At 41.4% G+C, this 13,767-nt stretch overlaps 1 protein-coding gene across 6 annotated transcripts in view; it reads left to right on the top strand.

Annotated features, from left to right (window-relative positions):
- Positions 1-13,767, top strand: part of FNDC3B (fibronectin type III domain containing 3B) — a 363,538-nt gene that overhangs the window by 273,066 nt on the left and 76,705 nt on the right. For all 6 annotated transcript variants that reach the window (XM_043594896.1, XM_043594895.1, XM_043594893.1 and 3 more), the window contains 2 exons: positions 6,658-6,796; positions 10,556-10,609. In XM_043594896.1, the coding sequence (XP_043450831.1) occupies positions 6,658-6,796; positions 10,556-10,609 (193 nt within the window). The remainder of the gene's footprint in view (positions 1-6,657; positions 6,797-10,555; positions 10,610-13,767) is intronic.

The raw sequence follows: 13,767 nt of genomic DNA, 5'->3' as shown, positions 1-13,767 counted from the left end.
CAAACAAAAAGATTTGTGTGCTTTGTGAAACTGAGATGATAGTAGAAATACTTTATTATTTCAAAAGGTTGATTTAACAGCAAACCAGAGCATGTAACACCGTATAGGGAGCCATGTAAATGTTCTCCATTAGTCGTCAACATATGTGTCCTTTTCTCTCCATCTTTTTTACCAGTTTATTGTTACTGCTTTATAAAGGTTCACTTTATTAATTTTCTGCTCATTCATGAGCTAACAGTGTCTTTTTAAAGACACTTAAATGTCTTCAGGAGTCTGCCCTTTATTTGCCATCCCGTCTGTAGCTTGCCTTCATTTCTTTCTGACTTGTCTTACAAAGGGTGAATTCTGACAAGATTGGCTCATCAGTTCTTTTACGGCCACGTCTTAGGAACATCTTGAACTTCTGGGCAGATAAAAAGGAGTAATTAATGAACTCCCCAAGAGGAATAGGGACATGAGGTAGTGCCTCTCTAGAGGCTTTGGATCCAGACTTTGTCCTGACACATCTGGGACCTCTTGTAACATACATGACACATAGGTGACATAACACCAGAGCCTAAGGCACCACCAACTGTCATTTGGTCTCTTTCTCTGCTTGCCAGAGAGAGAGAAAATTTTCCCTCTTCAGTAGCAAGCTCTTTTAGTATTTAAAAAAAAAAAAAAAAAAAGAGTCTCTCCTAAGAAAAATGTCTACAGTCCAGATTTTACTTTTTTCTTGTCTGGCCCACAGTTCATATAGATCATTCCGTCTCTTGCCTCTTACGGTCTTTCATTTTTCAAGCGAGAGAAGAATCGAAATCCTTCCAGTGCCTGCTTAGATTAGCTTCCTCTGCCTTGAATAGCTTTGGTGAGGCAGCGTGACACGTAGTGGACAGAGCTTGGAATTGGGGGTTAATGGCTCAGTCACTTGCTAAGGGGGTGTGCCGAGGCAAGCCATTTAAACTTAAATGGCCTTGTTTTCTTGTTTCTCATAAAATGAGAATAATAATGATACCGGCTTCAGGAAGATGGTGTGAGAACAAATGAAGTGTATGTGCAAACCTATTATAAGTCTGGAAAGTGTATAAATGTTTTTGTTTGCCCAGAGTTGCTGCAGTGTTTCCACACTCTGATAATAAAAAAAAGACTTCATGATGCAAGTTCTTTGAACCTGTGTATAGTTCGACCATATCACTTACTATTTTATTGGGATAAAGATATATACCATACGTGACACTGGCAAAAAAAGAAGCAAAATCTCTTTTTCTGATGCAGTGGAGTTAATGTTCTCGAAGCCTTAGTTCCAGGAATGTCACCTTCTATCAAATGCAGCAGCCTCAAATAAATGTGAAATTTAAAAGTCACCTATAAGACCTCAAAGGCTGTGTGGAATTTGTTTTCTCAGTCATTTCCATAATATAGGAGCTGCAAAAGAATTCCGTTACTGTACAGCCGCAAAACGAGCAATTATATTCATTGCCATTTTTATTTATTTGTGCATTACCAATTTAGAAAGTGTCACCCCGGTGAGAGTCTGGAGAGCCAAGGATGGAAACAAATGAGATATTTCTTTCAGCATTTCCAAGCAGGCTACCTTCTCCTTCCCGTTCTTAATATTGCACACTTTGACGAAGGCCTGCAGAAGTCTCCGTTCAAATCACTCTTCAATACAGTGAAAGGTTTCTTTCTCAGATCGTATACTAAAGTCCCATCTGTGGCTTCTGGTTCTAACATTTCTTGCCGCCTTTGATTTTGCGACTCTGATTCCCTCCCCTTCATTCTGTTGGTTCCCTGTCTTTATTCGGTGCTTTTTCTCATTTTCAACTTTTTTCTCCCTTATGTTAGTATCGTTTGAGGTCACCCATCAGATATACAAACGTTTTTTTTAATTTTTTTTAAATGCTTTCATTTATTTTTGAGACAGAGAGAGACAGAGCATGAGCAGGGGAGGGGCAGAGAGACGGGGAGACACAGAATCTGAAGCGGGCTCCAGGCTCTGAGCTGTCAGCACAGAGCCTGACGCGGGGCTCGGACTCACGGAGTATGACATCATGACCTGAGCTGAAGTCGGACCCTTGACTGACTGAGCCACCCAGGCGCCCCTACAAACGTTTTTTTAAGCAGCAGTGTCTCAGTCGTGGATGCTGTCCTTGAATGTCTGGTGCTTAGCATCAGTTCCTGGGCAAGACAGCTCGTGACTTCTTGCCAGCAGCCCTCTGCGGTTATGGGAGTCACTTATTAAGAGACCAGTGACATTTATATGTAAGTATATAGGTTTATGTACATAAACGTTTATATTCATTTAGCTATATGAATATTTACACATACTCAAAAATACCTAATTGGTATTCTAACTGGTAGTTACAGAATTAGTACTGACGTTGAAATAATCGTTTTATTTGGGAGTCAAGAATTTATATTTTTATCAATAATAGGATAATCAGGAATTTGAGTGAAGGAATGGATAGCAATTTTATGACACAATTTGAAGCAGTTTTCCAGTCATTGGCATTAACAGTTTGGCAAAGAAGTTGTCCAGAAATGATATCATGTAGCAACATTTCTCAGAAAAATTATGTGATGAAACATTTCCAAAAATACGGTTGACCATCTCAGTACAGAATTATGAAATAGGTGTTATTGACTAGAAACTGTGGCTCCTACTATGTTACAGATGTGCTGGAGGAAGTTGGAGGCAAATTTCTGAAATTCTTGGAGCACCTGTTTCATAATCATTTAGTCAGTATTTAAGCTGAAACAAATGTGAAAATGTAACACAAGATTAATCATATCGTTAGAAAAATGTATCCTTCTTCGCTGTGATAAATGCAAAAGGAACTGAACTTTTTGCTGATTTATTTAACCTAAGAAACTGATCCTACCCCGCTGATGCTCATATCGCTTGATGGTATTTAGAGAAAACACATCACCATCATATGAAAAACATTTTTGCGACCTTCTTAAAAATCACCATTTCCAGAGACATTTCGCTAAAAGTTACTGGTAAACACAGCTGGTGGTTATGACAATTAGTTGCTATTTACTGAACAACTTTAACGGACTGATATATCATGGGGTACTTACATACTATGTCAAATTTTACATACTGTGTATGGCACATTTATATTGCCATATACAATGGATCTTGTTTCCTTTGTGGACAGAGTTTTATGACTACAAAACACTGACCCCTAATTTCAACTGTAACATTCTTTCAGTTGAAAGACCAGAAAAATAATTCCTTGTGGCCCAGACAACTATGTATCTCCAACGTCCTCAAATTTTTACTTCTGCCACCAGGATCTTCGTTCCTCCCGACAATAGTCATCCTCCCAACCTGCCTCTGTCACTCATGTTCTCTAGGCTAATAAGTATGGATTTCCCAAGAATCTCAATAAAGAATGAACTTGACAGAGTCCAAATCTCCCCAGATAAGTAACTGCAGTCTGCCAGCCCTTCACAGGGCCTGTCCCTGCCTCATTTCCTCTGCTCTATTCTCCATGTAGATTTTTGGTGCTGTTTTTGTGAACATTTAGTACCCAGTATACCTGAGTATAGTCTGAATAAGCAAATGCCCAGTGATTATAAAGTGAAATCTACTAGGAACCTAAGCGGGTAAAGAGCTGGGTAAAAGGCAGTGGACAAGCAAATTTATTGCCAGGAAGACAGTAAGAGATGGGGAGGACTCTGAACTGGATAACACCTGCCCCATCTAAAGGCGGACTGTTCTCACCTTTGTCTTGAGTACTATCAGGCGGGTATGCCGCTGTGTTGCTAGAAGCAGAGGTTCATTTTTCTTTTTTTTTTTTTCTTTTTTTTTTTTTAATTTTTTTTTTCAACGTTTATTTATTTTTGGGACAGAGAGAGACAGAGCATGAACGGGGGAGGGGCAGAGAGAGAGGGAGACACAGAATGGGAAACAGGCTCCAGGCTCTGAGCCATCAGCCCAGAGCCTGACGCGGGGCTCGAACTCACGGACCGCGAGATCGTGACCTGGCTGAAGTCGGACGCTTAACCGACTGCGCCACCCAGGCGCCCCTAGAGGTTCATTTTTCTAAATGAGAGATCTCCAGAACTTGTTGTCAGTGTTGGCTTAACCTTTAACCTTCTGTTTCAGAAAATTTCAGATACAGTCAAAAGTGGAGAGTAATTGGGGTGCCCGGGTGGCTTAGTTGGTTGAGCGTCTGACTTAGTCTCAGGTCATGATCTCGTGGTTTATGAATTCGAGCCCTGTGTCGGGCTCTGTGCTGACTGCTCGGAGCCTGGAGCCTGCTTCGGATTCTGTGTCTCCCTCTCTCTCTGCCCCTTCCCAACTCGCACTCTGTCTCTCTCTCCCTCCCTCTCAAAAATAAATAAACATTAAAAAAAATTTTTAAGTGGACAGTAATTGATGGGTTTTCGTATACCCATCATCCGGCTTCTTATTCCCTTGCTGCCCCTCCCTCCTCCTCCTACCCCACATCTGTGTTGAAGTCCAATCTAGACACCATCGTGTTTCATCTATGAACCACATTACCGTCATCACATGCCCATCCAAAATAAGCAAAAATGATAACATTCCTTAACATCTTTAAAATTCAGGGACTCTTTCCATTTCCTCAACTGTCCTAAAAATGAAGGTTTTGTCTCTTCAGTTTGTTGTAGTTGAAATACAAACATGGCCTGAATATTCTGTTTGGTTGGTATCTTATAAATTTCTTTTAATCTATAGGTTTCACCTCCCTTTTCTGTTTTGTCCCCGTGCAATTTATTAGTTAGAATAACTTTTTTTGTCCTGTAGAATTTTCTGCAGTGTGGATTAGGCAGATTGCAACCCTGTAGTTTTGCTTAATATATTCTCTCTGTGTTTCCTATATAATGGGAAGGAGGCTTAATCAGATACAGGTTCCGTTTTTCTGGCAAGGATTTTGTAGGTTGTGGCATTATCGTTCATTAGGAGTGTATAATGTCTGGTGTCTCTTTTTGTACTGACCATTGCCCATGTCCATCCATTCGTGCACAGGGGGCTGTGATATTTTAAATCACTCTATTTTTTCCCTCTCTCCCACACATAGCTTGGGCCAGATGTAACCCATGAGCCACCAGCTGGAGAATCCAACTGATCTACTAAAGTTTAGGCAGGAACCCTGCCCACGTCTGGAATATTCTGTGATTCATTTTAAGTAATTTACTCCTAGTGAGCCTATCCTAATACATGGAAATGATCTAGCCAAATCTACCATTTCCTTTTATATTATCATGTTCCTATATTTAGGACATGCAAAAAGGAACATTTGTTTTCATCAGGTTGGGTGAAGAGCATCCTAGTAAGTGTATTTGTTTGGATCAGATGTTGTGGTGTCCTCCCCTAAGACAAAGAAATCAAGTATCCAGTCATCTGTCTCTTACCTTTTAGGGTGGCAAATAGCATTAGTGATTTTAACTTGCATGACCTCTATAAATTCTTTTGATAGACCTTGAGGAGAAGGGACTTTGCAAATCACACACCTAATTAGGTCCTGTTTTCCATAATGTTGTTATCTTTAGCTCTTGTTTATGTTCGCTGAGTAGAGTGAGGGGAGGTGGAGTGTGGGTGCTCAGAGAAGCATAATTGCAGGATGAGTAAGGACGGTAGGCAATAGAGGACAGCAGTTAGATTTACACGGCTGCATTCAGTTGAGGCAACTTTCTAGCCGTGTAGCTCTGGAAAGTTTACTTCCCCTCTGGATTCTGAGTTTTCTTCTGTCTTTAATGGGACCTCACAAATTAAGGGCTTGATGTATTTGCCAGTTCTGAATAGCTTGAATCCTTGCATCTTTTTTAGGCAGCAAAAGTTTCTTTGTTGTCTTTTAAAACGAGTAGGTTTTCACATTGGGATTTTTTTAATGCTGAGTATTTTAAAAATGGAAAAATAGAAAGGAAGATGATAAAAATCAACATAGCCCTATTTTAGGATATTTGAAAGAAGTATAGTTTTATAATAGCACATTATGTGCTTTTTCTTCATAGCTTCTCTGGAGAAATCAGACCCATATGTTCGGTGTTGAGCCAGGCATTTTAATGTGCAGAGTACCCATCTTTAATCTCGGCACCAGGTGCAAAAGTGAAATGTTCACATGGATAAGCTGTACCTGAACATTGTTTTTGTTGAGTTAGAGATGCACTTGGCAGTAACAAGCATACCGTCTGTATTTCTCCCAAACATCTGCAGTGTTATCAACAGTTTAAAGATGTTATCTATTCTACCCCATTGTGTATACTTCTTCTCTAGTTTGTAGGCTTGTCCCTTTTCGGCCAACCCTTAACTCTTCTTTCAGTCTTCTTCCAGACAGAGTCAACTGGAGAGTGGTTCATGGTTTTAGAATGGATATTTGAAGACCACTTTGGGGATTAGGATGTTTTCTTATTCAGCATATTCTTTTCCAGTCAGTAGACCCAGCCTATCTTAATTGGGGCTGAGGGTTCTGACAATTCATGGAAGGAGAGAATGAGTTGAGGCACATTCCCTGCTGGGGTGATTATCCCCTGGAGATGCTGGCCACAGTTAGGTCAGGACATCCAGGAGATAAGAAGGAGTCATGGTGTGCAGCACCTCAATTCTGTTCCTCTCTGGAAAAAGGCCTGGGGCAAAGCACAGATATAAACCCTGGTCATCTGTGATGGGCCACTGCCACTGACTGTTTGTCTGTTTGTTTCCAGGGTATATGCCATGTACAATTCCGTAAAGGGATCCTGCTCCGAGCCAGTTAGCTTCACCACCCACAGCTGCGCACCTGAATGTCCCTTCCCACCTAAGCTGGCACACAGGAGCAAAAGTTCACTAACCTTGCAATGGAAGGTGGGTAGCTCAAAGTGTCGGGAACAATGTGAAGAGTAGCCATTTGGAAAATTTTTATTTAGCATTACTCCAGTTTTGTGATGGTGTTAGATTTTCTACATAGTAAGTGTGTGAAACAAATCTTTATGATATCAAAAGTTGGTATGTCTATAAAAATTGGGCAGAGCGGTAGTAGATGGAACTACAAAAAGAAGTTTGAGCTCTCAGGGCACCTGGGTGGCTCAGTCGGTTAGGCATCTGACTCTTGGTTTTGGCTCAGGTCATGATCTCGCAGTTTGTGAGTTTGAGCCCTGCATCATTGTCTACACTGACAGTACAGAGACTGCTTGGGATATTCTCTCTGTCTCTCTCTCTGTCTCTCTCTCTCTCTCTCTCTCTCTCTGCCCCTCCCTTGCGTTCTCGCTCTCAAAAAAAAAAAAAAATACACTTAAAAAACATTTAGCTCTCTTTGCAGGGATAAATCTTTTAGAATCATAAGCAATGCCTTATAGGTGATATAAATACTTAGATAACTGAATTTCGTCACTTTTTTAAGTTTATTTATTTTGAGAGAGAGCAAGAGTGGGGGAGGGGCAAAGAGAAAGGGAGAGAGAGAGAATCCCAAGCAGGCTCTGAGCCTGATGCAGGGCCTCGATCCCACGAACCGTGAGATCATGACCTGAGCCAGAATCCAGAGTCAGACGTTTAAATGACTGAGCCACCCAGGCACCCCTGAATTTCATCGCTTTCTAATGGTTTACTTCATTTCAGGAAACAGTTGAGGACTTTAGTAAAAAGTTTTTATAAAGAAAGATTTAGAAAAAAGTAAGTTTTGGGCTCCATTGGCTTCTTTCAGTGGCAACTCTGAAATGTTTAATATTTAAAACTGCCTAGAATTTTTAGTGTTCTAAACTACATTAAGACTTAATTCATTTTTACTAACTAGGCCTTAGATCTATTAGGATTACCAATTATTTTTTAAAGTCTAAGTTACATAGTAGTTTTCATAAAATACAGTTCACTGACTACAAATCGCTCCTGCCAAAGAGAGGTCCTAAAGGTGTATTGTTAGCTCATTAGTCACAGTTGTGTGTTTGCAAGAAAACAGTAGATTCTGTTATCAATATCTATAGTAATTATTTCTCTATGTTTATATATTTTTTAAATGTTTGGTTTTTTTGGGGGGGGGGGATGGCAGAGAGAAAGGGGGACAGGATCCAAAGCAGGCTCTGTGCTGACAGTAGAGAGCCCAATGGGGAACTCGAACGCACCAACCGTGAGATCATGACCTGAGCAAAAGTCGGATGCTTAACCGACTGAGCCACCCAGACACCCCTCTCTGTTTATATTTTAAAATGTGTTTAAGATGTGAATTTTTAGAGGTAGAGATAAAAATTTGTGGTGTTTGGGGAATACACTAATGTGTAAACGAAATAAGATGGCTAGGGAGGTCTCTTATTGGTAAAGATATATTTTGCCCTTTGGTTTCTAGACCAGGAGGTTGAATTTAACCAGGGCATCCATAAAAGCCATTGAGAGTAGTGGTTAGCAGCAAAGCATGGGCTTCTGGAGACCCCTCTCGTGTGGGCTGCGTTCTCATAGGCACTGGCCAACATGGAGTATGTTACTTGGCAAAGGCAAAGCTTAGACTGGCTTAGAATCTGAACTATTTTATTTTCCTTCCTGGCTTCCAGGGATAATCCAGGTCAGTGATTCCCTACCTTTTCCGAGTTGTAACACTCAACTAACCGGTCGTCATTGTTTCAGCCCTTGGAGATACATATTTTAAAACATGTTCTCTATTTGCACGTATACGCACATAAGCATATCTTTTTTAAAGAAAAGAATTAAAATTCATTTTGTTTGCAAAATACAAGAAATCTTCTTAAGACTGCCAGAGGGACCCCGGGGTCTTATAAACCTAAAGTTGGGAATCACTGATACATACTCTGCTTAAAACCTGGATGAAATTCGGGTCTTTGGCAGACCAGCATCTTCAAGAAAAAGTTTACTTATTAGGACGAAAGTATTTCACATTTTCTTTCTCCTTTTATTTAATTATAGATCAGAAACATACATTTGTTCCATTAAGTCATGTACAAACTTGAAAGTTCTGGATTCAGTTCAGTGTTTGCTTAAATGTCCTTAGAACAGATCTCCTGATCACAGTGCTCTAGCTGAGGGGCACAAGGACAGGGGACAGTGCTGTCACTGCCCAGCTGCCCTTGGATCCAGGAAAACATCGAGAGAGTGCAAGATCTAACTTCTTATTAGTCAGCAATAGGAGATTGGGCAATACAAAAACCAAAGTCGGTGTTCCCACCCTCAAGGAATTAAGAACTCGGTGGTGGGGCAGGAAGTGTATCATAGAAGAAAGTACTGAAAGAACAGTTTCTCTAGCAAAATTTGTAAACATCATAAATGTAGTTCTTATCTTAGAAATGTGTTCTCATCTAAAACTTTGTGTCCATTACTTAGAACTTCAGATGTATCCCTGTCTACCAAATTGAGCTCACAAAAGCCTGAAATTACGGTTCAGTAGGACATACAGCACTCCCCTGAAATCTGGCTTTGAGACTCAGATTATATGACTCAGAAGATGAAAGGAGAAGGAAGGAAGGAAAGGAGGGAGAAGAGTTTCTTTATGAATTTGACTAATATTTACTGAGCCCTTGATGTCGTTTTATTATTAGCCAAAATAAAACAACCGCTTTTGTTTACTGAGTGCTTCCTCAGTACCTGGTATCGGGTAGGTGGTTGATATATATATTCTCCCAATTACTTGTCGCATCCATTTATTCTTGGAACACAATATTAAACAATGATATTAAGGGCCTAACAAAAGACCACACATGACAAACAGCCAAGCCGGGTTTTAGTGTAACTCCAGTGACCTGGCTGCCCTTTACTAGGTAGGACAGTGCCGTTTGTGGGGCTCCAGCTCTTTCCTGGGGAAGGGGCCAGGCCCAGACACATTTGTGCAATGAGGGAGTGGTCTCCTCTTCCTTCTGGTTGCCTGCTCCCTGCAGCACCCCCTTCTGGCAGGTCTAACCCTGCACAGCACTCGTCTCCAAAGTTTTCTGCCCCCCTTCCCATTGTCCAAGGCCTGTTTCTTAGTGAAATAGACCTCAGCATGCTTTTAAGAGGAAAGCAAATTATGAAACTTCTTTTTGCTAACATGTGAAGGGCTAATTGCTCTTGGTAATTTCTCAGGGGATCTCATCATTTTTCCTCATTTTTTTTTTTTTTTTAAGGGAAATCTCAGTGGCACAGAAGGCTCTCTAATCTTAAGCACTTAAAAAAAAAAAAAAAAAAAAAGCAACTGTATGGAGGAAGTTACAAAACTATAGACTCTTGACCCTGAACCTAGCTGGGTCAGATTTACCCCCGCAAGACTCCAAGCAGCATCTAAGTTTCTCAGCTTCCTTTTTAATCTCTCCCTTCTTAACGTGCTTCTTGAAAGTTTCATCCCCAGAGGAAGTAGGGCACCAAGTAGGTGTAAAGGTAGAGGCAGTGGGGAAAGCAGGTTTGGCTCTTTGTGTGGGACATGATTTATTATTGGGGGGGGGGGGGGGGGGGCTTTCTCTACAGTTGAATTGTATTAAAATTCATTTGTGGTAATGTTTCCCAAGGAAATGCAGGAGCCACCGGGGTGATCCCTCTTTTAGGGGAGAGCACAGGACTAGCATAGGTACTGTATTCGAATCAAGTGGGTAGCTCCTAAGTTTTGTCTGTGAACAGCTTTCTCTCATCTCATTTTACTATTTTTCTTCTTTTCAGGCACCAATTGACAATGGTTCAAAAATCACCAACTACCTTTTAGAATGGGATGAGGTAAGCGTATTTTCATATCCATCCAACTAAAACGCCACGGCAGAAACAAAGTTGCTGAACAAATAACCATTTTATGCTTTTTTAAGATGCACTAAACACATGGGGGAGGAAAGAACGTAAATAGAGAAAAGTTTAAAACCTATAGTATTGACTGTGGAAAAGGAGAACAGACTAAAGTCGCATAATGAATTGTATTAGATTGCATTAAATGTATGTACTTGCTTTATTTGCAAGAAATTCTACTGAAAGAAAAGACAGGGTCTTATCTATTATGGAGTCCCTAGTGCCCAGCCAGCCATCAATTAGTATTATAAATCGACTGCTCTGTTGTCTTGAGTGCTCAGGGCCATTCTGCATAGATGGTTTTGATAAGGTAACCCACACTGTGGCTTAGGAAACGTAATTTGTTTCTGCTTTTTGAAGCCATGGATGAACATTGGTGTTGCACCATTGGGTGTTCTCTGTGGGACAGTTGGAGCCATGCCTGGAGGTCTCACTCTACCAATGGCACGTGTGATCATCCTGTGGACTAGAGCACCCTATAACAGGCTACCTTCTTGCTGTTTCTGTCACCAGAGGTCCTAGGGTGGTATCCATGGTGAAGTTTCCTTGTTCTCAAGGCCGCTGGGTGCTGAATGGTGACCCTGTGCGTTTCTGGCCTTGCTAACACCACCCACAGAATCTCAGGCAGGAAATGCTGGATGCAGAAAGAAGCCTTTCGTTTCTAAAAAGGGACTGTACTTATTGTCCCTGTGGCTGTTAGTTCTATTCATTCATTCGTTCATTCACCCTTGCTCTATTCTATCTGTCAGTGATTGAGCAAACAGACGAAGATTTAAGAATAGGAAATGTGGAATTGGGAGAGAAATGCAAGTTAATAGTCTTTGTGACTTAAATTCAGGGGGATTTTAAAGGTTCAGAATACAGGCTTAGGCAAAAAGTGACTTGTCGAGTGTGGAAAAAATATTCCCACCAAATGTAGAACGAAATTGGACAAAACTCGCACGTGCAATTTTGATGTGAAAAAGGGAGCCCTTCGTCACTTTCTGCAGAAGTGTGTTTTCGCATCTGGGTTGCATCTGAACGCTGGGGCTCCATGTTACCAAAGACAACGATCTATTGTTCTGGGGATCCTTGTGAATAGTTCCTATGTACAGATTGGTGAAATCTCAGACTTGACCAGGATATTTTACAGATTAGGTGGGTTTCATATTAAAGTGGTTTGAAGGGAAAACGAAACCACCCCCATGGCTCTTGTGGACAGAGATTTTTATAGGCAGTGCAGAAGGCTGGAAAGGAGCCTGGCCGACCTGTGAGCACATGGCCACACCTTGCCATCTCCCCCCTCCTCCGTAAGGACGAGTGAGTGTTGACTGAGAGTGTTTTTAAGTGTCTGTTGGTGTGTTGCACTGATGTGCCTGATGCTTTTTCTCATATCTTGAGGTTTTACATCAAGATAGAATTTACCACTAAAGAGGAGGCAGGTTTTCATCTCAGATCTCCTCTCCGAGCTGTGCGTCTGTGTGTGTGTGTGCTATGTTTTTTTTTTTTGTTTTTTTTGTTTCTTTTTGCTGCTTTGGACCATGGCCTCATAAGTGAAGTAAGGTCAGAGAAGTCGAGTATTTGGATGGGAAACCTCCAAGGAAAACCCAGGTGCTGCAGGAAATGGTCATGGTGACTCAGTTGTTGGCCTTCTTCCCTTTGAATTTGGATGGAAAGTGTCCTGGCGGGATGCGTGGAGGAAATAAGCTACAGCGTCACATGAAATGGAGAAGCTTTGTCTAATGACCGTTTATAATCAGTAGTACCCACTATAGGCTCGCGACCGCACAATGTTAAATTGTTCATTTTTTTGCCTTCTCCTGCCTCTCCCTGCTTGCTGTCTTTCCATCCTCTCCTTGCTCCCATCTTCATTCTTCAGGCTTTGTCCTTCCTCTTCATTTTCTCTCCCACTTGCTAATTCCTGCTGGTGTTGACTCTCTTAAGCCTTATCGAAGATTCCAGGTGAGTGAACTCCCACCTACCATAGACCTTTTGCCAACATAGGAATGCTTTTGTCTTCCGTGGCTTACTATTCACCTTCTAGAAAGACTTCTGGACCCTAAACTCTCTGGAGTGTTCTCTGACCTTTAAGTCCTGTGAGCTCCCTGAAAGGAGAGGATAGTTGAAAGAACACCAAGATGAGGGGCTGTAAATTCTGTTCTAGGTTTTATACTGGCAGCTTGACCTCTCCAGTCCTCAGTTTACCCATCAGCTCATGTATACTTACGTCATTGACACTCTCTCAAAACTCCTTATTTAGGATTGTCCCTTCTGATAAGAGTCTATTTTAGGATCCTTTTCACTGTTGTTTGTTTATTAAATACTTGAGCATTCGTGGAACAGACCCTCAGTGTCTCAACACTCTACACTGTCCTGTGAGGGATCTGTGACATAGGGAAGCTCTCTTACTCTGAGAGCTGAAAAAAGCTCATGTAATGCTATCCTCCTGTACTTTTTTAAACAGGCATAAATAAAACAGACTTAACCACTTGCTTCTCAAATTTTTCCATCAAATAGCTTTTTTGCTTTATATGCTGGCTCTCTCCTTTTCAGTCCCTCCGAAAAAGATTTTAAAATGGTGTCATTGGGTTTCCTGACAGTGAGAATAGAAGCAATAGTAACCAATTCATTCCTGCCTGTTGTGTCATTTCAGAAGTAATGTTTCTGACAGAAACTAATAGCTTGTATTTCTAAATTCGGGGCTAGGTTGGGGATCAGTAGCCCTCTTGAGGCACCTCACTTAGGTTGGTTTTTGCACCCCCTCCCCGCCATTCCCATGCTACTCATGACTTCGTGAAGGAAGAAAATCAGATGCACAGAGAACGACATCTGACCTCCAGGAAGTGTGAGCACATGGGGCCCTGGGTATCCCTTTAAAACCTTCTGCTGCCCTTCAAAACCTTCTGCTGGTAGTCTCTGGACTCAGGTACATCTAGTACCAGGAACTATTTCCAGAATCTGCCCTAGTGGAGCATAATGCCCCGGGAAGAGCCAATAGTTAATCAATAGCTAACTGCTGCTGGTCTCTAAGGTCAGGTGTAGCCCTAATGGGTCACAGGAAACAGAAACCTGTTACAGCTCAGGGGGAAGCTGATACTCTCTCTCCCCTAAACTCA

The sequence above is a fragment of the Prionailurus bengalensis genome, chromosome C2, assembly GCF_016509475.1.
Source record: "Prionailurus bengalensis isolate Pbe53 chromosome C2, Fcat_Pben_1.1_paternal_pri, whole genome shotgun sequence".
Taxonomy (NCBI): Eukaryota; Metazoa; Chordata; class Mammalia; order Carnivora; family Felidae; genus Prionailurus; species Prionailurus bengalensis.
Note: the sequence above shows the minus strand (reverse complement) of the source record. Positions and strands in the feature narration are given on the sequence as shown.